Source organism: Stenella coeruleoalba, assembly GCF_951394435.1.
Source record: "Stenella coeruleoalba genome assembly, chromosome: 1".
NCBI lineage: Eukaryota > Metazoa > Chordata > Mammalia > Artiodactyla > Delphinidae > Stenella > Stenella coeruleoalba.
The window spans coordinates 26586066-26610866 of record NC_137169.1 but is presented as its reverse complement, the minus strand read 5'-3'; the positions used below and the strand labels follow the sequence as shown (position 1 = coordinate 26610866).

At 52.6% G+C, this 24801-nt stretch overlaps 1 protein-coding gene across 1 annotated transcript in view; it reads left to right on the top strand.

Annotated features, from left to right (window-relative positions):
• CSMD2 (CUB and Sushi multiple domains 2) overlaps window positions 1-24801 on the top strand; it is a 668360-nt gene that overhangs the window by 360417 nt on the left and 283142 nt on the right. The window contains exons 11-12 of the mRNA XM_079924609.1: window positions 6289-6392; window positions 9625-9737. Of these exons, the coding sequence (XP_079780735.1) occupies window positions 6289-6392; window positions 9625-9737 (217 nt within the window). The remainder of the gene's footprint in view (window positions 1-6288; window positions 6393-9624; window positions 9738-24801) is intronic.

Sequence of the window (24801 nt, the reverse complement as noted above, 5' to 3'; positions counted from 1 at the left end):
GCTCAGAGAAGCGCTCTGAGGAGAAATAGGGAAGCAGGCCTGGAGCCGAGGGTTGTGGAGGGAGCTCTGACTCACAGGGAAGGGGCAGGGGCAGGCCATGGAAAGCCTAGGGTTTCCATGCCAAGAAGCGGAACTTTCTCCTGAGGCTCAAGAGTTGATAAACTTTTCTGTGGTGATGAAAGCCTTTCTTCAGAACCCATAGTCATTAGGTTCTGATTGGCTGTGAGTTGCAGAAAACTCCTCCACAGAAGCTTAAACGAAACACTGATTATTTTCTCCATAACCCAAAGGTCCAGAAGTGAAGACTCCAGGGCTGGTTTAGTAGTTTTCTCAGTGTCTTGAGCACCTCTGCCATGCTTTGCTTGTGGCTCTTGTCCTCATGATCACAAGAAGGCTGCTTCACCTCTGTCCTCACATTTGTATTCCAGGAAAGCAAGGAGAAAGGTGGGAAAATGCCCCGAGGGCTCCTCAGCTCATGTCTCATTGCCCAGAATCCTGTCACTTCACTATCCTTAGCTCTGAGGTTAGCCACATATATTGCCACGCTCCAAACAAAGCCAGCGTTCTATTAAGATGTGTAAATGGTGGGAGGAACATTGAGTGAACCACTATGTCTGTCACAGAGTCCCAATCATGAACTAGATCAGAAGGAACTGCTTTGGTTGGAGCAAGGCCCTGCCCACTCTGGCTCTTTTCCCACCTTTGTTTGTGCCCCCTTAGTGCCTTTGTAGAACCCCGGGGTGCCTGGGAACTCAATTTGAAAACCATTGCTCTAGGCCAGAGGTCAGCAAACTTTCTGTAAAGAGCCAGACCATAAATATTTTCAGCTTTGAGGACCATGTGAGGTTTTTGTTGCACATTCTTCTTTGTAGTGGTTTATGTATTTTTTAACCCTTTAAAAAAAGTGAGAACACTTCTTAACTCAAGGGGCCAAACAAAAATAGGCCACGGGCCTGATTTGGCCCAAGGACCATAGTTATCCAACCCCAGCTCTAAGGGGTCGTGGGGCACAGGGTTTTTGGTACAGAGTGAAGGATGGGCAGCAGAGGCCAGAGCCCAGCTAGGAGGCAGTTATAGAAATGCAGTCACTGGACAGAACAATCTCAGTCTAGATCTCTTGGGACTCCAGCTTCCCAAAATATGCCTGAGAGCTGTCAGGTCCTCTGGAGCCTCGCTGAGACCTTGGGCACGGGCTGGCAGGACTGGGATCCCTGTCCTTCGGCTGGTCCTGGACGGTGCTCAGGAAGCAAGGAATGTCCTCTGGGCCCAGGGTGGGCACCCTCCAGGGTCCCACTCCCATTGCCCACAATTCTCCGGAAAGGCAGCTGTGTGCTGAGGGGTACAGTCTCCAGGATTCCCTCCCCCACCCGCTCTCTGCAATGAACACAGACTCAGGCTCCCCTAAGCCCTCGTCCCACTGCTGGGCCCTGGACCAGCCTCCTGGCAGGTCTGTCTGCCTCCAGCCCTCCCTCCATGCCGAGTTAGAGCTTCCCCCACATCTTCACCCTCAAATCCAGACTGCTTGCTCTGGCCTGCCAGACAAAATGCAGACTCAGCCATGCTGCTCTCCCCTCCCCGCTGACCCCTCGGCTGCCCTCCTGGCTCCTTGTTTCCCTGTTCACTGCTCAGAGCATCTCCGGGACGGAGCCCACACCCTCCTCCATCCTGCAGGTCCCTGCACACCCACCTCCCCCATGCGGCCACCTTTCATCTCTCCCTCCTTTGCCATCCTCCAATACTCACCATCTGCACCGTGCACTTGGCATTTAGGTTCTGCTGTAGATTGTAGGACAAGTGAGATAACTTATGGGAAGCAGCTAGCTCGGTGCTTGGCACAGGGCAGGCGCTCAGTAATGATGTCCTAGTGCAGGGTTTGTTTGTTCATTTACCTAATGGGTGCAAATTGGGCGTCTGAGCTGTGTACACACGTGCCTCTTAATCATGCCTGTTTCATGTGCTGCCACTCTCCTGCCTTAGAAAGACACCTTGCCAGCTTGATTTACCTGCATGTTAGTTAATGAATCATTATAGGATCCTGTCTTTAAAGAAAGGCCAAAGAGAAGAGCGAAAAATAAATGAAAGCACCAGTACACTGGGCCCTGGGGGCGCATCCCAAAGCGTCAACGTTGTGTATGTTGTGCTGTCTGCCTGGTGTAATTAGCTCCCACGTTAGGGTCAGACACTCTAAAATGCAGCTCACGTCAGCGGTGCTCTACTCAGTGATGTGAATCACTTTATGGCTCTGGTTCTGGCCTTCAGAGCAATGTTTTCCCATCATAGACATAGTAATCACGTGCTCTGTCTTTTGGCGGTGGCTTCGTGAGTGGGGGCTGGCTGGAAGGGGTGACGGTGGTGAGAATGTACAGGCAGGACCCTGACTCCCTGCAGAGGCCAGGCCCCTCGGTCTGCAGAAGGCACAACTGGCCTTGGAGTATTTTATGAGCAAGTGTTAGCTGAGCTGCTGGGATACAGAAAAAGAGCTTAGGGAAGACTGAGAGCATAAGTCGTGGTCCCTGCCTTGTGGACCGGAGACCTCCCTGGGATGCTGTGAGGTAGTCGAGCACAGTGGTAAGGGCCTGGCCTCTGGCTGCCTGATGAGTCCCAGTTCTACCACTTAGCTGTGTGATCTTAGGCGAGTCGCCTAATGTCTCTGTGCCTGGGCTTTCCCATTCGTAACATGGAGGTATTCACAGTCGCTGTTGTCTTACATGAGTTGAGATACGTAAAGCGCTCAGAACAGAGTCGAGTACATTATAGGTGTCAGCTCTCGTAGTGACAAAATCTCTCAAGAGAAGATCAAAAACTGGGATTAAGTGTCTCAAAGAATCTCCTAGACCAGAGGTCGGCAAACTCCCACCTTTGGGCCAAATCCAGTTCATTGTCTGTTTCCGTAAACTAAGTTTTATTGGAACACAGCCCTGCCCATTCGTATACATATCAATGTACATGGATTATGGCTACATGGGTGTGTGGCTGCATTCCTGCTGCAACAGCAAAGGCGGGTCGTTGCAACAGACATCATACGGGATGCACAGGGGCAAATATTTACCACCTGGCCCTTTACAGGAAGAGTCTGCCCACCTTTGTCCTTGACGATAGCTCCTGTGAGGGGTCCAGGAGCCTGGCGATAAGTCCATGCTGGGGAGTCAGGAAACGTTTGGAAAGCGTTCTCGCATTCAGCATTGTCTGAGCCCGTGGCATGTGCCTGGCACACCGACAGGTGCTGGGGGTTCAGAGGCCATGAGACCTGGCCCCTGCCCTCCAGGAAGTTCATGGTGTAGTGGAAGACCGGGTAAACAGATCAGTCGCAGTACAGCAGGTAAGTCCTGACACGGAGAGGAGAGGAAGGGCAATCAGGGAGCACTTGGACAAGAGCTCAAGGATGCAGAGATGTTGCTAGGGAAACTGCGGGCGGGGGAGGGGACTGTGCAAACCAGGGTCGTGAATGGGCCGATGTGAGGGGAGACCACACAGGTCCTGTGGTGGGAGGGCAGAGGGGAGCAGGTGCCGAGGGCCCCTCCTTGCGTACTGGGCTGGGAAATGGCAACATCGTTCTGCAGGGCAGGACTGGGGAGGGTAAGAGATGGGAAGGCGATTCCAGCCTAAGCAGATGGTGATGATGGGTCATCAGGGAACATGGAGGCGAGCTTGCCTGCTCGGCGGGAAAACCAGAGGGGCTAAGGCTTCCCCACTCGCTGTAGGTTGCTCACTGTAATATGTGTCTATGTAGCCAACAAGGATTTTTATCAGTAGGGTCTAGTATTTTTGTCGAAACTATCTGAGAGCCCCAAGCAGGAATGCTTTCCTCACTCTTCTTGCATACCACCGGCGATGGGCTGCTCACTACCTCTGAATGCACTCCTTTTCATTGTGGGACAGTTCTGACAGTCACAGAGTTGGGTCTCAGTGCCTTGTCATCTCCACGTTTGCCCTTGGAGACAGCTAGGGTTACCGCTGCTCCTGCCTCTGCCCCCGAGTCTCTCTTCTCCAAGGTCAGTACCCCCAGTTCCTCCATCCCCTGTTTTCTAACAGGCCCCAACTGCTGCCTGCTAAGGGCCCACAACCTCCCTCACCCACACTGTTGCACAGCCCAGACATCGGTCTGTTTTCCACCAGCCCTCAATGCTATTGCTCCTAAAACAAAAGTCTCATGCGGTACATTTACTTACAACTCTTCCATGATTCCCCCTTGTCTTCAGGACAAAGCCTAAATGCTTAGCATGATAGACAGCCCTTCCTAACCTGGCTCCTCCCACTTCTCTGGCATCACCACCCTCTGCTTCCCTCTCAGTCATACAACTCTAGATTGACTCACCCCACCGCTCTGCCCCAGCACCTGCTTCTCCCTCTGCCTGGATCACTTTCCTTTCCTTCTCCATTTATCGGACCCCAGTCCATCTCCCAAACTCAGCCTGGGCTTCATTTCCTCCAGGAAGCCTCTTCCAGCCTCCTTCTAGCCAACGGCACCCGCCCTCCCTGTCCTGTCTGTCCACGCTCACGGCTTCTCGCCGTGAGTCCCGTGCCCAGGCAGAGGGCACTGCACAGGCGGTACGGGGCTCAGCCACAAGTGCAGCAGCAGTTTCCTTCCGAGGCACCTGAAGGCACCCTGGGCTGAGGCTCTGCTGGGCTGCTTGGTTTGGACAGAGGAAGCCTGCACCACTAGGAAAAGCTATCCATGGGAATTCTCTACTCCTTGAGTAGCAGAATAGAAAACAAAGAAGCACTTGCAGCCTCCCTACTGGGAGACTGAAGATCCTTATCAGATTGAAACCAGCCTGAAACAGGCAAAAAGAGGCCCAGACGAGATGTTAGGGGAGGGGACTCTGTGTTCTGTCTTCACGAACGGCACTGTCACCCACCACCCAACTGCCCAAGCCGGGAAGCTGCAGGTCTTCCCAGACTCCCTCTCTCCCTCAGTCCCCACATCCATCCAGTCACAAAGCCCTAAAGACTGCAGGGCCGTCTCTCTCTTGCGTCTCCACTGTGTGGCCCTCCTGCATCGCTCACCTAACTGCCACTGAAGCCTCGAATCAGCCCCACCGGCTCTGGCCTCTCTCCTGCCATGTCAGTTTCCACACGAGCAGCCAGACCCATGTTCTTCTCCAACACCTAACTGTCCCCGTCACCCACTGTTTAAAACTCTCCTGCCGCTCCTCCCTCAGGATAAAGCCCAGCTCTTCGGGGCAGGGGAGGCTATGAGGCCCTTTGGACCTCGCTGCAGGCAGATGTCTCAAGTTCTGGACCTCCTGGAGCCACCACCTTGCACAGAAGGCCCAACCACATTGTCCCCCAGAATGAGGCAGCTGACGGCTCTGCTCGGTTTGTGGACCTGCATTGATAGACACTGACCACTCCAGAATGTTCCATCTCTGCCACAGCTCGGGCCTTGCGCCCTAGACCCCTGCCGCTCCCGTCATCCCCTTCTGACCCCGACAGTCTTCCAGAACCTTCAGAACTCTCAGACCACCCCCCCAACCCCCGCCAATCACAAGCAGCCTCCCCGCCTCCCCCCGCCAATCACAAGCAGCTTCCCCGCCTCCCCCCGCCAATCACAAGCAGCCTTCCCGCCTCCCCCCGCCAATCACAAGCAGCCTCCCCGCCTCCCCCCACCATAGGCTAGCGTCTGTCACCTGGGATTCTGGTTATCAGTTTACTGTTCTGTTTCCCCGCTCACGCAGGGCAGGGACCGTGCCATGCTCACCACTGAAACCCTACCTCCTAGGCTGGCACGTGGTGTGAGTGCTTAGTGAGTATTTGTAGCAGGCAGGGAGAAAACAAGATAAAAGAATCTTGTCGAAAGCCCGTTCCTGGAACGTTCATTTATTCGACAAATAAACAAAGTGGATGGAGAAAAGCAGGCAGAGGAGAGGCGGAGGGAAGTGTCTGCAGGTCCCTGAGGACCGCATAGCTCAGAGTCCACATGTGGCCTGAAAATCTGCCTCCAGTTCCGCGAGGATTTCTGTGCATTAAAGCATGAAGGAAGAGTCTCATCCTCTCACAGCTGGCCAGATGTGCCTGGTGTTGCCATGACAGCCTCCAGAATCGGCCAGATGTACCATGATCGTCTTTGGAAAACGTCAGGGGACCCCAGAGACTGTATGGCCCCAGAGAGAAAAAGTTGACACTCAAAAAGGTGGCATGGAAACACTCAGTTTGGATTGAGGGCTGTGTGGGGTGGTGTCGCGGGCGCTCTGGGCATGGCGACGTGAAGATCCTTGCTGTCTTCAAGGCCGTGGGAGTCTCTCCCGGCAGCCCCTGCCCTCTCCCTAACCCCTGCTCCCTCCCTAGGTGATCAAGCTGGCCTTCGAGGAGTTTGACCTGGAGAGGGGTTACGACACCCTGACGGTCGGGGACGGCGGTCAGGACGGAGACCAGAAGACGGTTCTCTACATGTGAGTGAAGCGGAGCACGTGGTGGGCAGGGCAGGAGCTCGGGTACCTTGGCTGGGGACGGGGGATGGGCTTGTCGAGTCCTGCTTGGTCCCCCTGACCCTACCCCTCGCCACCATGCTGTGACAAGGAAAGGTGTCCTGCAGCACTGTCTCAGCCACAATCCTTCCGTCTCCCTCTGCTCCTACCAAGGAAAACAGAGCACTGGGCCGGAGTCTCGCTAGGAAGTCACAGGGAAATTATACAGAATGAACAGCCTCTCAGGGAGCAGGGGGAGTAGAGGTTTGCTGCGTGCGCCTGGAGCATTCCACTGGACTGCCTACGTCTGTGCAGACCCTGCTTCTCCCCCAGGAGTTTTTCCTCAAGGCCACGTACACGTGTGGTGGTCTAACTTCAGACAGAGACAATGGAAATGTTTTGCTCATTTCCCTCCATGCTCATAACTGTCTGGGAAAAGGATAGTTTCAGGGAATTGGGACCACATTTTCTGAGGCCAGAAGGGCTGGTTTGACATGATCTAGTCACGGGAGAGGATGATGTCGGGCTGTCCTGGGTTCCATTACACTGGGTCTCAGCTCCTGGGGGCCATTTGGCTCCTCCTTCACCCATTAGCCTGACACGAAAGCAGAAGAATGCTCCCGTTCAGGGCGTGTGGCCCAGCGTTAGAGAGATAGACAGGCCTGACCTCATCCACCTCCCCTGCGAAGAAGGAGGGGAGATTTCACATACGTTGGGCACCTGCTGTGTGCCCAGGCACTGTGATGGGAACTTTCACATCAGTTATCTCATTTAATTCCCACAGCAGCCCTGTGAGGAAGGTGCTATTACACCCATTTAACAGGTGGGAAAACTGAGGCCCAAAGGGTACAAAGATGGTTGGTGGCAGAACCAGCACTTGAATTCATGTCTTTTGATTTCCATCAAGGACAGCATCCCATGCCACACCCCCTCCCAACCACACTAACACCCTCTGGACTTAATGCTAAATAAAAAAAGGGCCATTCTGTAATAGCTGACTCGTCCAGGAGCTGTTCTGTTCTGGGTGCTTCTCATACCTTCCTCACATCTACCTGGAATATCCTGTTAGGGCAGTTGAATAACATTCCCTACCATGTCAGGTGACATGGCTGGGACTTGGGCTCTCAAGAGAAAGGAGTGGAATGTCAGCCTGAAGGGCATCCTCCCTGCTGCCTACTCTCCACTGTATTAATCAGGGTTCTCCAAAGAAACAACCAATAGGATGTGTATATAAAAAAAGGGATTTATGATAAGGAATCATTTTGTGTGGTAATGGGGACTGACAAGTCCCAAGATCTGCAGGCTGAGTCAGCGAGCTGGGGATGGACCCAGGAGAGCTGATGATGTAGTTCTAGAGCAAAGGCCAGCAGGCTCAAGACCCAGAAAGAGCTGATGTTCAGTTCAAGTTCAGGGTGGGAAAAAAGCACTGCCCTAGCTGGAAGTCACGCAGGCAGGAAGAATTCTCTTTTACTTGGGAGAGAGTCAGCCTTTCTGTTCTATTCAGTTCTTCAACTGATTGGATGAGGTCCACCTTCATTGGGGAGGGCAATCTGTTTTACTCAGTCTTCCAATTTAAATGTTAATTTCATCCAGAAACACCCTCACAGAAACACCCAGAATTATGCTCGGTCAGATATCTGGGCACTTTGTGGCCCAATCAGGTTGACACATGAATTACCCATCATACTCAACCCCTCCCCTCCTCTCTGTGCATCCCCATCACTCACCTGCCCTGGCATGCTGACCTGTGTGGTACATCAGCTCGATGTGTCCAAGAGGCCAGGATCCCACTCTGTCTCCCCCATGACCCCATTGTGCTCTGTCATAGAGAGAACCGCAGAACAGCAGAGCTGAAAAGACTCTGGGGGATCATACATTTCAACCCCTCATTTATATGGAGTGAAAAAGCTCAGAGAGGCTCGACCATTTGCTCAAGATCTCACAGCAAATGAATGGCAGATCCAGGGCTTGTACCCAGGTCTCTGGACCAGTCTAGTTTGAGTGAGATCCCAACAAGTTCTGTAGCAGCCCAGGGGCTCTCCCACCACCCTCAGATCTCTTTAGGCCAACATCAATATCAAAACTTCAGGGAAACACATGCAGAATCCTTGGGTTCCTTAGTTGTCATAAGTGGGTCACACAGAGGAAGAGCAGAGGCCTTGGTCTTCACCCTTGCTCACCACCACCCTGGAGTCCATCCTTACTCATTACAGAATGTCAGAGCCCCCAGCCCAGGGATGTCACACGCACCAGACTGCTGTATCCCAGGTGGTCTCTCCCCGCTCCACCGGCACGGTGCTCACAGAGTACCGATCCCCTCTCTGCGGCCAACTCAACAGCCCTCCTCAAGCTTTGAGACCCCAGGGTAGAGCAGGGATTAGGGTCCGTTAATCCCACCACCCCCTCACAACCCCCCACACCCCATCTGTGCTGACAGTTTGTCTGGTCCCAGCAGAAAAAGGAAGCCAGGTTTCTTCTAGGAGCCCCAGGCTGTGCCGTGGACTCTGACTCTGCCACTCCAGCAGGCTGACCTTGGGAAAGCCACTGCCCATTTTGCACCTCTGTCTTCTCATCTGTACAGTGGAGATAACACAACCTCTACCTCACTGGGCTACTGGGGACATTAAATAAGATCATGAAAGGGACATGGTCTGGCTTGGGTAGGTGCCTGGTAGATGTGAGTTGAATCAGAGTCCTCTCCGTGCCTACACTCTCTTCTTCAGAAAGAGCGTTGCCCAGGGTGGTGGCTGCGCTTTAAGCCTCACTTCTCATGCTGGAGTGGAAAGAGGTGCCTCATTAAAAGGACTGGCTGGGTTCCGACTGGGGAAATGGGTTTCTGTCTGTGTCTTTTCTGCAATACAGTTCACAGGAAAGACAGGAGGTTGCAGGGGTGTAGACACCCCCTTGATTAGATCTGGCTCCAGCCATCCCTCCCCTGTGCAAGTGAGGACACAGACCTCTCTTCCAAGCCCTGGAGTCTGGGCAGGGGAGTCGTGGCTGAGATGCAAGCTCTGCCTGTGGCCGGAGGGGAGTGGTCCTGAGTCTCCCAGCACGTGAGCACGTGCTGCCGGGCTCAGTGCCAGAAACACTGTGGGGCTCAGTACCTGCCCGAGTGGGCCTGGCACCTAGATATTCCTTTAGATGCCATCAGTCACACCGTCATTCTCTTGGGGTGCCACAGTGGGGTGCACGCCTCTGAATCTCTCTCTCCTGACAGCCTGACAGGTACGTCGGTCCCAGACCTCATTGTCAGCACCAACCATCAAATGTGGCTCCTCTTCCAGACCGACAGCAGTGGCAGCTCCCTGGGCTTCAAGGCTTCTTACGAAGGTAACTGCTGTTGGGGAGCCAATGAGTCAGACGCTTGGGGTCTGGTTTGGAGTCAACAAGCCCTGGGTTCGAATCCCGGCTCCGCCCTGCACTAGCTTCCTCTCCTTAGGCATGTTATTCAACTTCTCTGAGTCCCAGCCTCCTTCTTTGTCCAGTGGGTCTCCTGGGCTGTTTTGAGGATTATCTGGGATCAGTCACACACACCAGTTCCATCCTGGGTTCATACCTGGCTTATGTAGACCTTTGAAAAGCCCCATAAACTTTCTGAGCCTTGCTTATTTTATAATATCTTCAGACTGGAGACAGTAGCTTCCCAAGCTACCCTGTTTGGGTGTCATAGTGATGAGTGACTATGTGCACAGGGCTAGGGACAGACACACACCGTTGGTGACCTGAGGAGGGTACAGACGCGGGTGACCTGCATCTCTTGGTGGGAACAGGCATTAAGGGAACGGCAAAGTCTGGGGTCCAGGAGATACCTTTACCATCACCCCTCCATGCACTGCCAAGCCTCCTGATGACTGCTAGTGCAGATCCCCACAGAAGGTGGAGCAGAGACCATCCCCCAAGCATTTGTGAAGGCCCTGTTGGGTATCCGCCCCTAGACCAGCACTGCGGGAACAGATGCATCGGATCTAGGCCCTCGCTGCAAGGGGCCTGCGCTATCATGGTAAGACAGGAGAAAACAAACGAGCTATTACTAAAGCAAGATAATTGCAGCAAACAGAACCAATGGGAGCACAGAGAAGGGGCAGCCGTCCTTTCTGGGGCATCGGGAAAAGCTTTATCGAGAAATGGAGCTTTAAGTCTTTTAAATGACTAGAGAGACAGGAGGCAGTGGAGGGGGAGAGAAAGCGTCCTTCTCCACCCCATTTGGAGACATGATCATTCTACACGGGACTATTTAGGGTCCAAAGGACTCTCGCTCTGCTCAGTGTGACTCACACCCCCAGTGGACCAAAGGCTCTTCCTATACCAGGACCTGGATTCTGTCACCAAACTGGGTACACAGGACATGTATTAGTGTCCTAGGGCTGCCCTAGCAAAGCACCACAAACTGGATGGCTTTAACAACAGAAGTTTATTCTCTCCCAGTTCTGGAGGCTAGAAGTCTGAACTCAAGGTGTCAGGAGGGCCACGCTCCCTCCGGCACTCTGGGTAGACTCCTTCCTTGCTTCTTTCTAGCTCCTGCTGGTGGCCAGCAATCCTTAGCTTATAGCTGCATCATTCTCATCTCTGCCTCTGTGGTCACACGTCCCCGTGTGTCTCTCCTCTTCTCATAGGACACCAGTCATGTTGGATTAAGGGCTCGCCATCTTAACTTGATTTCGTCTGCAAGGACCCTATTTCCAAATAAGGTCACATGCACAGGGACCAGGGGTGAGGATTCAGCACATCTTCTTGGAGAATACGATTCAACTCATAACGGGAGGCTAGCCCTCATTTCCTGCAGGAACACTGTCAAACCATGATAGGCCCACTGGGGTAAGGATGATGGATGTACTGTTTGAAGAGTAGGAAACATGCATCTAAGTGAGACAGGACAGCAGACAGAGAACACCTATTGGGTGACAACGTGCTGAGTTCAAATCCTGGTTCTGTCACTTTCCAGCTCCATGGTGAGTCAGGGAGCCTGTCTGGGGCTCTGTTTCTTCATCTGTGAAATGGACATCATAATACACCTTCGGGCACAGGGCTTCTGTGAAGATTAAGTTTAGATAAAGAATGTGAAAATTAAAATGTTGCAAATTACAAGGTGAGTAGTGAGTGAGTACATAGGTAGTTAAGTGAATGGGCTCTTCTGGCACATCGTTATATGTACGCAGCTGTGAGGCAATGGAAAGAGACCCAGACGAGAAATCAGGAGACCTTGATTCTGGCCCAAGCCCTGGCCCTCACTACTCTGGAAATGGGAATGGGTTTAGACTCAAAAGGTTTCTAAGGTTTCCCCATTTCAGAGCTTCTACGGATGTTCAGCAGTGAATGTTTCCAGAAGTGGGGAGGAATGATTCTGTGCCATCCACATCCCTAATCTTTCCATATCTTATTCATGGCTTGGATAAGACAAAAGTCACATGAGCTTGAGAGGGCTGATGGTACAGCAGTCAGCAAACAGCGTGCAGAAAGATCTGGATGGAGTGGAGTATTGGCTCAATTACCAGGATAAGATGAAGTGGGAATAAATATCAAGTCGTTTGAAGTTTCAAAAATATCAGCTACTAGAATTTATCCCAGGGAGTGAGTGTTGCTTTATTCTCTTCTGATCAGGCGTCAGAGAACTGGGCATAGACGTGGGGACCTCAGCTTGAGATGGATAAGGAGAGGACTTAAAGTCAAGCCCAGTGAGCAAGGTTAACAGCCCCCTGAATGTTTATTCGGGGGAAAGTGGACTCAGGGGAGACTTGAGAGCTGTGTCCAAATATTTGAAGGGCTGTTCTGTGGGGAAGAGGAGTTAGGCTTGTTTGGTGTGATTTCATTGGAAAAGAAAGGGACATATCGTTTGTTGAGAGCCTATTATGTGCCAGAAGCTGTGTGTTCATTGTCTCAGGGTTTTCAAACTGTCACACAAAGACCTGGGCTACCCTCGGTGACCACCAAGGTGGTGGGATAGGGGATGCCCAGCAGGGAGGCCTCGGACCCTGCCTCCATCTCCTCCTGTACACCTTCTTCTAAGAGGGGATTTGTAGCTAAGCACGAGTTTGAATAGTACCGCTGCATCCCATGCAGTGCTCACAGCTATGTGACGATGGCTGCTCTTCTGTAGAAGAGGAATCAGAGCCTCAGAGGGTAAGTGACCTGCCCAGGGCCACACAGAAATGTGGGACCTGGCAGAGTCAAGATTCGACGCTGGGTCTCTGTAGCTTGAAGGCCCATGATTTTCTCTTATACTGGGAGCGTCCCAAAGTTACAAAATTTCAATTCCTTATCAAATCTTTATAGAAGCCGAAGCTTTGCCCCAGTCAAATGGGCCATGAGCCCAGTCAAATTAGTCATGAGCCTGGGTTCCTTGTTCCTAGAGATTGGGATTAGGTTGGCCATTTCACTCAGCCAGTATTGATTAAGCTCCTGTTATGTGACCAGAACGAGGCTAGGTACTGTGGCGACAATAGAAGACAACATAGACTTGGCCTAAAAACATACGCTGTGTGACTGCCGGTCACAGACTAGGTGTGGGCCGGACTTCTCCTCGGAACCATGACAAAATAGGAAGAGAGAAGCGAGTCTGGACGTTTAGACCCCTCACTAACCCACAGGGGCTACACGGGTTCTGTGCACAGAGGCAGCAGCTTCTGTGAAGATAGAACAGACTCTGGAATTGGACCAGAGCTGGTGAATCCCAGCTTGGCCCCAGCTGTGTGACCTTAGGCAAGTTATACGGTCTCTCTGAACCTCAGTTTCCCCACTCATAAAATGGAGGTAATAATGCTGACTATATGGCATCGCTGTGCAGTGTTATGAAATGAGATCACGAAGGCTCTTGGCACAGTGCCTGGCACAGAGGTGCTGTCCCCTGGGAGCTGAGAAAGTTCCGTGATGACCACTGCCCTCCACTCCGGGCTCTGCCCTCCTCTGTGGGCCACGTGGCTCCATGCCTGTCCCCCAGGTGGCCCGTGGTTGCTCTGATAGCCCCGGTCCTAGGCCCCTGCCTCACCCTCACTCCCCAGACTGGCTGGGAAAGGAGGTGTTTCATGGTGGCCACTGTGTAAAGTGTGAAGGCAGACGTGGCAGAAGACAGACCCTGGTCACCAAGGGCCTCAAGGCCTTGTAAGGAGTTAGCACTTTGTTCAGCGGGAAGAAGAGCCTGGGAAGGGTTAAATGTCAGGATGGGCCTGCCTTTCCCTTCTTGTCCTTCCACCTTTGACCTTTGTTGAGGGTGACACCCATGGGTCTCACACCTTCATGGCGAGATGCCCTCTTCTGTGGAAGAAGTGGGTGGTCGAGTTCCCTGAGGCCCCGATATGACTGTGCCCTTTCCCATCTGCTCTGGGCTTCTCTCCCTGCAGCCTTCTAGGTCCCCTCCACCCTCCTAGCTACTCCCCCTAAGCTCTTGCATGGCTCCCCACTGCCCCCTCAGCGCACGCACTTCTCAGGCTCTCAGCTTTCATCCTCTTTTTCTAGAACCTTCCACCATTGATCACATCTACTCCCATGACTTCAACCTCAGCCTGAACCCTGGTGACTTTCAGATCTACTCCCCACTTGCATGTCTAGCTGCGACACATCTTACATAGCTTCCCCCTCGGACATCTCAAGCCCACCCCGTCTGTCTTAGGCCTATTCTGGCTGCTATAACAAAATACCGTAGACTGGGACGCCTGAATAACAGGAATTTATTTTCTCACGATTCTGAAGGTTAGAAGTTCAAGATCAGGGTTCTGGCTGATTTGGTTTCTGGTCCAGGCTGGCTTCAGATGGCTGCCAGATGTCTTTCTGGCTTGCAGATTGCTGTCCTCTCACTGTGTTCTCACGTGACCTTTTCTCGGTGTGTGCAGGTGGAGGGAGAAGAAGAGTGCGAGTGCGTTGTCTGTTCTTATAAGGACACTAATCCTATCAGATCAGGGCCCCACCCTAGGACTTTGTTTAACCTTTATTACTTCCTTAGAGGCCCCATCTCCAAATACAGCCACACTGGGGGTTAGGACTTCAACATCTGAATCTGGGGGAGACACAAACGTTCAGTGCATTAACACCATCTCAAACCAAACTCTCCGTCTCCACTCCCACACCCCCTGCTCCCGTGTCCCCATCCCAGTGAACAGCACCACCATCCACACCATCACTCAGCCTAATCTCCACCTCCTCCTCCCTCTCCCATCTCTGACTCAGTCCCCAGATTCTGCCAGTTCTCCCTCTGCGGCGCCCCAGCTCCTCTGTCATTGACGTGGCTAGGCCCTCATCGCCTCTCACCTGATGACCACACAGTCCTCCTACCCAGCATCCCCAGCATCCCTGACTCCAGGCCCCTCCCCCAGCCCCACCCATCTGCCTCTCGCAGCTCAGTGATCTTCCTAGAATCCAAATCTGGCACAGTTCCCTGCTACTTAAAAAAAACAAAAAAACCACAAAACTTTAATGACAGCTTCTCACTGCTTTCAGGATAAAGCGTCGTCATTCGTGTGGCATCCGAGGCCCTCAATGATGGTAATTCCAAGCCAAATGCTGGCTCCTATGAACCCATTCTAGGCAGATTGCAGTTTATTGATCTATCTGGTCCTACAGGGCGTAGCCCAGTGCCTGGCACCATCGGGCACCCTTCCTCTACATCCTCTCAATCCCCTTTCATCCCGCTTTACCACCTCCCGGCACTCGGGTGCCAAGAGCCCACATTCTTCACTGTCCCCATAGACTCGGGTCAGACAGACCCACTTTGTAACCGAGTTCTGCCGTTGGCTCTGTGTGTGATCTTCAGCCAATCCCTCCACATCCCTGAGCCTGAGTTTTCTCATCTGTGAAGAAGGGCTGATAAACATTCATCTCACAGGGGCCTTGCGAGGATTCCGTGCAGTGAAGCCTCCAGCGTGGGGCATGGCACACTCGGTTTAAAAGCCTGATCCCCTCCCCTGCTTCCCTAGTCCTGCAGCTCTTCTAACCTGCACTCATGGCCCAAAGCTTCAGAATTATCTCCACCCCCATCTTAGCCCTTCTTTTAGCCCAGCTCCTGGGGAATTCCATGCAGGACAGACATCTTGGCTCAGGGATGGGAGGGTGGCCGGGATGCATGTGTTCCACAGGTGGCATGAGGCATTTGAAGGCAGAAACCCCCAGGCATACCTGGCCCCATCAGCATCAATACCCCATCTGCCCCTGTTCAGGTAGAGAAAAACTTCCTTAGAGCAGGCAGGTGGCACTGCAGTATCATCACCACCACCCCCCACCACCCATTAAAAGTTTGAGGTCCTGGGTGGGAAAAGTTGAGGGATTTATTTCCCAGAAATACTTCTCATCATGCTTGTCACAATCCCAGGTCAGGGTGGGGGAGGGGCCTCCAGCTCTGTCAATATCTGAGTCTTTGGCACCTAGAAACTCAGGCCCCCTCCATGAGGGCAGCCAGCTGTAGGAAAGCATTCATATTTGCAATTGCTTTGCTTCCCAGCAGAATAAGAAATATTTAAGGAACAGGCAATTAGCACTTACCAGAAACATTATAAAATTACATACAACTTGCTAACAAGTTTTAGCATCAATCTCGGAGTCGCTTCACTTCCTGACTTGGAGCCTGGAATCTGGAAGCCTAATGCTAGATCTCGGAGGCCGGCCTAAGGGAGGAAGGAGCTGGGACCCTCACCCTGGAGATATGGAGAAGCAGGGCCGTAGAGATCACGCAGAAAGGATGCCCAGTAGTCCAGGGGACTCGTGTTGGAAATAAGGTCCCCTGTGTATCCAACATCATCTAGGCCCCTATTATATGTTACAGACACTGTTCAGACCACAGCGGGATACAAGGATAACAAGACAATCTGTGCCTTCACCCAAGTCTTAGTCTGTCTTCATTAGAGTCCAGGAAGTATGAGAAAATGGGGAAATATCAAGGAGGGGCAGCTAACCTTACTTGAGGGCATCAGGGAAGGCTCCCTGGAGGAGCTGGTGTCTGAAGCTAAGACTCGTTTATAGGATGGAAAGGAGTTGGTCAACATCCCAGAGAGAACAGGTTGACTTAGAAAGCCTGATCCCCTAGGGTTGCCTAGGGTTGAAGCTAAACCTTCCACAGAATGAAGTTTGAGAGCAAGTAGGGGGAAGATGGCCAAGTCTAGCCTTCTGCAGGCAGTGCCTGCCTCCCCTTCTCCAGAACTGAACTCTGGTGGCACCAGGAGGCCTCCTGAAACAGATGGTGTTAGAGCTGAGCTTGAAAGGAGACCAAGGGCAGCAGCCCAGCATCCTGACTCTGCTCCTTTTTGGACCCTGCCTTTCCTCCAATCAGAGCGTTAAGCACATGGCCATTTTCAGCCTCCAGTCTGCAATTTTCAGGACCTCTGTCTCTTCTTACTTTATCCCCATAAGCTCAGAGGCCCAAACTTTCCATCTTCAACCAGGAATGACACCAGGCATGTTTCTAAGATGTTCACTGAGTTTCCATGATACCCTTAAAGCTTCCTCAGGCACTGGGACCTAGAGGTTTGCTAGACACAGGCAGCAGCTGCCCCTCTCAGGAAGGCCCAGTGGGACCCACGCTACACACGAGTCTTTCTTGGCCCCCGGGAGGCCAGGGGTGCTAAGCAGCGAAGGATGCTGCACCTTTAAAATTTGGCAGGAAGTCATCTGTCAATGAGATACGCTCTTTAAATACATGGGCTTTTGCAAACGGCAAGCTCCAGTTTGGAGCTGATACAGACAGCCTGGGGCACCTGGATGTTCTGCATGTTTGTCTTCACCCCATATTCACCATATTCACCCCTGTTTCCCAACCTCCTTCAGTCTGTGACACACCCATGACAGTGTGGTGGAGGAAAGGGATGGGAGGGAGGAAAGAGATGGGAGGGACGAATGTCACCCACTTCCTCCACCCACATCTCCATCCCATTCATGAAAATTGTGTGCAGAGAACGATGCACAGCTTCCCAGAGATACACGTACAGCTGCCCTCTGTCTCCTGCCTGCTTGTGCCCTTCCCATCATCAGTAGAAACGTACAGTGGGATGTGGTTCCCAGGAAATCCATGAGATCCAGGCATGCCCAGAGGTCGTCTTAATGCACCGAAGTTGTCCTGGTCACTCATTAGGAGTCTGTGCTGGTTGAGCACTTGGTCTGGAGGGCTCAGGATGCATAAGGCACGGCGCTTGGTTCTGGAGGTACAAAGAGCAGTAGGGGTGGGGCCCCCGTCTGTAAGGAGCTGATCCCGGCTCTTCACAGTCTCCCAGACCATCTCTCCAGCCTCATCTCCTTTCATCATCACATCCTGCCACACTGAACTTCTAACTATTCTCCAGAATTAAAATAAAGAAATAAATAATTGTCCAAGGGGGCTGGGAGTGAGAGAGAGAGAGAGAGAGAGAGCTCCTAAGGCTGCCTGGGTGACTCAAGGGTACAGCCCCAAGGAAGCACTTGAGCTGACACTGAGAGATGATTCTTTGTCTAGTTGACAAGTGGAGGGTGTTTATTAGGAAGAAAGGACAGCAGGTACCAAGTTAGAGCCACCTGAGAGCCGGCTGGGCTCTGCCAGCAATGGGCCAATAATGACCTTGAGGAAACACCTCCTGATTCCTGGTTACGTGCCACGTGCTGGACATTTGGACAGTTGTCTTATATACATAAACTCATTTAATCCTGAAAACAACCCTGCAAGGTTGCTGTTCTTATTACCATTTCTGTATTACAAGTGACAAAACTAAGACTCAGAGAGGGTATGAAAGGTACCCAAGGTCTACTACTTAGTGTCAGAGCCAGGATACAGATCCGGGACTTGCTCAGAGTCCTCACCTTCACGCTGTTTTGCCCCCTGCCCATGGCTCCGTTTTGTGGTGAACCTCAAGGTCGGAGATGGACAAATAGGAGGCTGGGGCGGGAGGGGCAGGCAAAGGTCCTGCCACGCCAAGGAGTTGGGGTTTTCATCCGTGGATTTTGGGGAAGCCGTGGAAGAATCAATGAGCAGGGCACACTAATGATCAGATGTTTGTTCCTGAGCGATCTCGTGCTGCTTTGCAGAATACGACAGAGTAGAGGGAAGGGGCAGGGGAACAGCTCTTGCCTAACGCCATGCCCAGGTGAGGAATTGAGAGGGGTGGACTTGGGCGGTGAGGGGAAGAATGGAGAGCAGAGGGTGCAGGGATGTCCCGGAGGAGGAAACGCCAGGAGGTGGTTAGCGAGGGCTGTGACGGGGAGGGGAGGGCAGAACCCAGGCTGATTCCTGTGTCTGCCTGGACAACCTCCATGAAGCCTCTTGCCTCCCCCAGCCGCAGCCCGAGACCGGAGCTGCCTCCCCTTCGCCCCCAGAGGTTGTGTGGTCAGGTACACACCCCGTCCCGGCCCGCATCATTTACTCTGTAACTATCTCTAGAGCCACCTGACTGGGAGTTGTCCAAGGGCAGGGCCCTGTGTCAGGCAGCTCTGTATCATTAGCACTGAGCGTGGCATTGGACACACTCCCCGTGCAACACATATCAGCTGTGCTCACACACTGAGCAGCATGGTCCCTGTGCTCCAGACACTGTGCTAAGTGATCACCAACACATAACTGACGCCTGCCTCCATAGCGCTTCCCTTCCAGTGGGTGGGGAGATGAGAAACGAGGAAGCCACCTGGCAGCCGGCAGGGCACCAGTGGGGGCTGAGATGGTGAACCAGGTTGTCCCTGATGCCCCAACAGACAGTAGGCTCCAGGAGAGAGGAGATTTTTGCCCTTATTTCCACCGCTATACATGCAGTGTCTAGAACAGGAGCTAATGAAATGAATAGAGGAATACTTACAATCGGTGCTACAAAGAAAAAGACCAGGGTGTCAAGAGAGCAAAGGAAAAGGGAAACATCTAAGAAGAGAGGTCAGGGAAAGCACCTTGAGGAGGTGACGTCTTAAGCTAAAGTCTGGGGCGTGAGCAGTCGGCCATGTGACATTGGGGAGGAGAGGAAGCTGCAGCCCAGGCTGAGGGAACAGTGAATCAGTGAAGGAACAAATGAAGTCCCACCCGGTTGGAAAGGCAGCAAATCGTAGCCCACGGTCAGACCCTCCTCTCCCTCTACACGGCGCTGCTCTTCTTGGAGCACATCCAGTGGTGAATTTATACAGACACGAGAAGCAGTTCCTTCTCTACAGACATTGTCATAAAAGAGGATTCCAATTTGGTATCACAAATTGAAAAACCTGGGGAGAAGACAGTAAGGTTGATCACAGATGATAGGAATAAAACAGCGGAGAAAGGGGAAAGCGAGTATGCAGAGCCCAGTCGTGATGGAATTCTGAGGGTCTTTGAAGCACGCATCTTGTGTTCGCCTTGCTTCTGGTCAGCAGAAGGTGGGAGAGGGAAAGATGAACACTTACAGAGGGGAATTCTGTTAGGCCAGATAACAGGAAGCTGCACGCGTGATTTCCTCCAAGTCAGAATTTGGCTTATGGATTTGCAGTTTTGGGTGGCCAGGAGGGTCAAGGTCACATGCCTTTTCAGGCAGGGCTGTGGAGCCCAGGGAGTCCCCTTGCAGGAGGGCAAGGGGACTTGGTTCCCATGTGTCCCCAGCAGGGGTTGGCGCTGGGCTTGGAGGGAAGATCCAGACCAGGACAAGGGTGTCTGAGGGCCAGCCCCCAGCCCCGCTGGCTTCCTGAAAGGAGCTCTCAAACTCTCGAACCATCCTGCTCTGTTCTTTTCTTTGTGTGTGGCACACGGGCCTCTCACTGTTGTGGCCTCTCCCGTTGCGGAGCACAGGCTCCGGACGCGCAGGCTCAGCGGCCATGGCTCACGGGCCCAGCCGCTCTGCGGCATGTGGGATCTTCCCGGACCGGGGCACGAACCCATGTCCCCTGCATCGGCAGGCGGACTCTCAACCACCGCGCCACCAGGGAAGCCCAATCCTGCTCTGTTCTTCCTCTTCCCCGACCTGGTCCTGATTCCATGGTCTGCACATGCCCCTCTCCAACGCCTTGGCCCTCTTTGCCAAGTGCACCCTTAAACCTGACTTCGCCGAGGTCACCCTTACCCAGGAGCCCTCTCCAGCACTAGCAGCTCCTGTCCACAGGCCCCGTGAGCTTCACATTTGAGCCGTGGGCTCGTGCGCTCACTCTCCATTGCTATTCCACCTCTGTGCAAACCCTTCCCGTTGACCTAGACTGTCTCCACCTCTGCCACTCGCTACCCTCCTCACGGATGTCACCAGCCTCTTCCTCTCCACTCTGGGTCTTGCCATCACCTTGCCTCTCGTTTCTCAGCCTTCTCCCATCCTGTCAGTGCGGACCTTGCTCTCTGGCACCTCTGAAGCCTTCACTCCACCCACCTGCTCTGGGGCCCCTTGTCCCTTCCTCTCCCCCACCGGTTCCTCCCTCTACTCCATTCACCATCCTTCTCTTGGCCTCTACATCCCCATCCCCTCCCCCGCTCCTCCTCTGTTCACTTCCTTCCTCCTTCAGCCTGAGACCCTTGCATCACACATCAGCCATTCCTTGAACAGTATCCTTGACTCCCTGCCCACCGCCCTGCCGTTTTTCCAGGTTCTGAGGGATCTGGGACAAGCCACACAGCCCTGCTCGGTGGCAGCACCCCTGTAAATGAGCTGTCTCCACCCTCCGTGGAACCCAGGGTGCATGGCAGTCCTTCCAGCCATGATTCCTCTTCTCCAGGTGACTGTTGCAGACGTTCTTGTCAACGTCGCATCCTTTTCCCCACAACCCGTCCCTCACCTTCAGCAAACATCATGACACTTCGTCCTCCTCCGCTAGGAAAGTAGAGCCTGTGTCATCACAAGATCTTCTTCAACCTCCCGCTCTCCTACCTGAAAGCTCTCTGTGATCACCTCTTCCCTCTGCCCCGCATCACGGGGGAAGGGGAGCTTCCTGGTCTCTAAGGTGAGCCTCCCGGCGTGCGCTGGGCCCCAGGCTCCTGCTTCTCCATAGCCTCGTGCTGTCACTGCCCATTTCAGCTAACCAGTGTCTCTCATTCAGTTATATCCATTCATATTCTCTCTCTCTCTGCCCTCCCCTAGCATTTAATTATGGTCAAGTTTCTTCGACCTTAAAAAGCCTTTTCAGCTGCCCCCTCAAGGCCATATTCCTCGTAAGTTGCCACCTGAATTCTCCCTATTGCTTCACTTCCAAGAAATGCCTTCTTTGTGAGTCACCTACTCTTCCCGGATCGTCTTCCTCTTCTCCCGTCAGTGCCGGGCCGGCCCCATCATCACACTCAGTCTCCTGCCAGTATCCAGTGAGCTCCTTTCACTGACCTGCTTTCCAGTCCTTTCTACACTTCCCTGCCACGTTCGATGCTGTTGGTCTCCTTCCTGAAACTCATTCTCCTCTAAGCTTCCGGGGCTCCGCTCCCTGCAGGATCTCAGACTAGCCTTCTGCTGGTCCCTGCAGTGTCCCTAGCTGTTCTGTCCGGACTGATGTCTCCCCTTGGGTGGTCTCATTCTTCTCATGACCCTCTATGAGCTGAATCCAAATTCTGTATTTCTAGACCAGATTTTCCTCGTGGGCATAAGACCCACGTAGCCCCTTTCTACTAGGTTTGTCCCCGTGGAGGTGCCAAGTGACCCTCCAGCCCTGCTCCCTCCACATGTGTTGAAGATGAAAGCAACCCAGTACCCAGGCCAAGCCCTGCAGTCATCGTAGCCCCTGCCTCCCCGTTATCCCCTGTCTGCTCAATCTCAGTGTGGCCTGTGGCTTCTTCCTGCTTTGGACCTCCCAAGTCTTTCTGCCTCTCCCCATCCCCTCTGCCTGTGCCCAGTCCAGGATGCTGTCAAAACAGCTCCCATGGGCTTCCCTGGTGGAGCAGTGGTTGAGAGTCCACCTGCCAATGCAAGGAACACGGGTTCGTGCCCCGGTCCGGGAAGATCCCACATGCCGCGGAACGGCTGGGCTCGTGAGCCATGGCCGCTGAGCCTGCGCATCCGGGGCCTGTGCTCCGCAACGGGAGAGGCCACAACAGTGAGAGGCCCCCGTACTGCAAAAAAAAAAAAAAAAAACAAAAAAACAGCTTCCAGATCATTGGAAGCCTCCCTCTAGAACGGAACCTCCATGGCGGCAGGGCCTGTGTCTGCCTTGTTCTCTGTCTCACCCACAGTACCCAGCACAGTGGCTCATGCTAAGGAAACACTCAAATGTTTGTTGAATGAATGAACGATCTCCCTGCCTCCAGAATTGCTGCCCCCAGACCGTTCTCCAGGCAGTAGTCAGCGTGACGTTTTAAAATCCACACTATGAAATGCCAAGTGGAATGAAACCCTTTCCTGAGCCCGCATTGCCTACACTCTGAAGTCCAGTCTCGTTAGCAGGTCAAACAGGCCCTTTTGTGGGTTGGCCCTGCCTGCCTCTTCCAGCCTCATCTCTCATCACCTGGTGGAAAGTACTCATGCTTGTGGAAAGGCAATGTGGCATGGTGGTGAGGAGCCCTGGAACCATACAACCTGGGTTTGGACCTCAGATTCACCATTTCCTGGCTCTGTGACCTTGGATAATTACATCACCTCTCTGTGCCTCAGTCTCCTCACCTTTAACATGGAGATAATAGTACCTAGGTCACAGTGTACTGTAAGGATGAAATGATTCACTATATGTAAAATTCTCAGAGTGGCTGCCAGCACATAGCGCTAGAGTGATTAGTTCTATAACTAAAAGTTCGTTATGATCGTAACGATTAGTTAGTTATCATCACTGCTATCGTTGCAGTCCTGCAAACAGCCTCTGAGACTCTGCATGGGCTCCTCCCCCACCTGAAGGGTCCTTCCTCTCCTCTCCCTCCCACTAATGCCTTTCTCTTCTTCCCAGCTTTACTGAGATGTAATTAACATATAACATTGTGTAAATTTAAGGTGTACAACGTGTTGATTTGATATATGTATATATTGTGAAATGATTACCACAGTAAGGTTAGTTAACACACCCATCACCTCACCTTACAGTTTGTGTGTGTGTATGTGTTGAGAACTTTTAAGACCTACCCTCTTAGCAACTTCCAAATATACCATACACTGTCGTTAACCAGAGTCGCCATGCTGTACATCATCTCCCCCGACTTACTCATCTTATAACTGGAACTTTGTATCCTTTTACCACCTGCATCTATTTCCCCCACCCCACTCTTGTCAACCACCATTCTACTCTCTGTTTCTATGAGTTCATTTTTTTTAGATTCCACATATAAGTGAGATCATACGGTATTTGTCTTTCTCTGTACAACTTATTTCACTTAGCATAATGCCCTCAAGTTTCACCCATGTCACAAATGGCAGGATTTCCTTCTTGTTTGTGGCTGAGAAATATTCCATTGTATGTGTGTGCCACGTTTTCTTTACCTGTCCCTCCATCAGTGGACATGTAAGTTGTTTCCATGGCTTGGCTGTTAGTAAATAATGCTGCAATGAATCCCACATACTCCTTTCACCTGCTGGCTCCTACACAGACTTCAGGCCTCAGCTTAAACATCCTCCAGGAAGGCCTCCTCCAGGAGGCCTTCCCTGATGCCAGGGTTGGGATTGGGCTGAGATGAGAGAGACACTCACCTTGGGCATAATTTTAAGGGAGGCACCAAAGAACTCAGTAATTAAATAACATTTTAATGTAGTATTTTTTAAAAACCAAGATTAATGCAAAATATCCATGATTGAAAAATAGCATTTCAATAATGACAGGCTCTGATGGCCAGGACTAGGGTGGGACAAGTGAGGTGAGCTGTGCAAGTGCTGGGTCGGAGCTGGTCTTTTTATTAAGTTCTGGTGTTTTTCTTCATGTTGGATTTGATTTATAGGCATCAGTTTTGATTTTCTAAAATCATACTATTGCACTAAGATCGTATTTGTCCAGATGGCTGAGTTTCTGCGCTCCCTACAGTTTTGTGCGCAAGGTTAGTGCATCACTTCCCGCACCTGTTTCCAGCCCCGCCCTCCAAGTTTGAGTTGTGCTGCTCCTCCTGGGCGCATCCATGGCACAAAGCACCCTGTGTCGTAAACACTCGCTTCCTTGTCAGGATCGTTCAGTCCTCGAGACCAGAGCCCACGTCCAGGTCTCAAGTGTCTGGCACAGGGCCTGGCACACAGTAGGTGCTCATTATATGCTTCTGATCGCACTGACGGCAGGAGAAACCGGATGGGTGTGGAAACAGCCAGGCCTGCACCGTGGAGAGGGCTGGGCAGCTTCTTCCTCCCGCTCAGGATGCTTGTTCTCTGGAGCTGATCACACCTTCAGGGTAGCTGCTGTGGTCTAAGATGCAGGCAGGTGGACCCCACATTTACATCTTCTACAGCATGTTGGGGCCTCACCAGGACACCTTAAACCTGGGTCCTGTCCCAGGCAGTGAGCCCCAGCTCTGTCTTCAGACACTGGGTACCTTCTTCCAGGTCTCAGGGTGCCCGCAGTGACAGTCCTCGCCAGGGCCTCACGCCCCAGAGAGAACATGTTTGGAGACTCCGGAAGAAAGAGGGCCTTGCTGCTCACT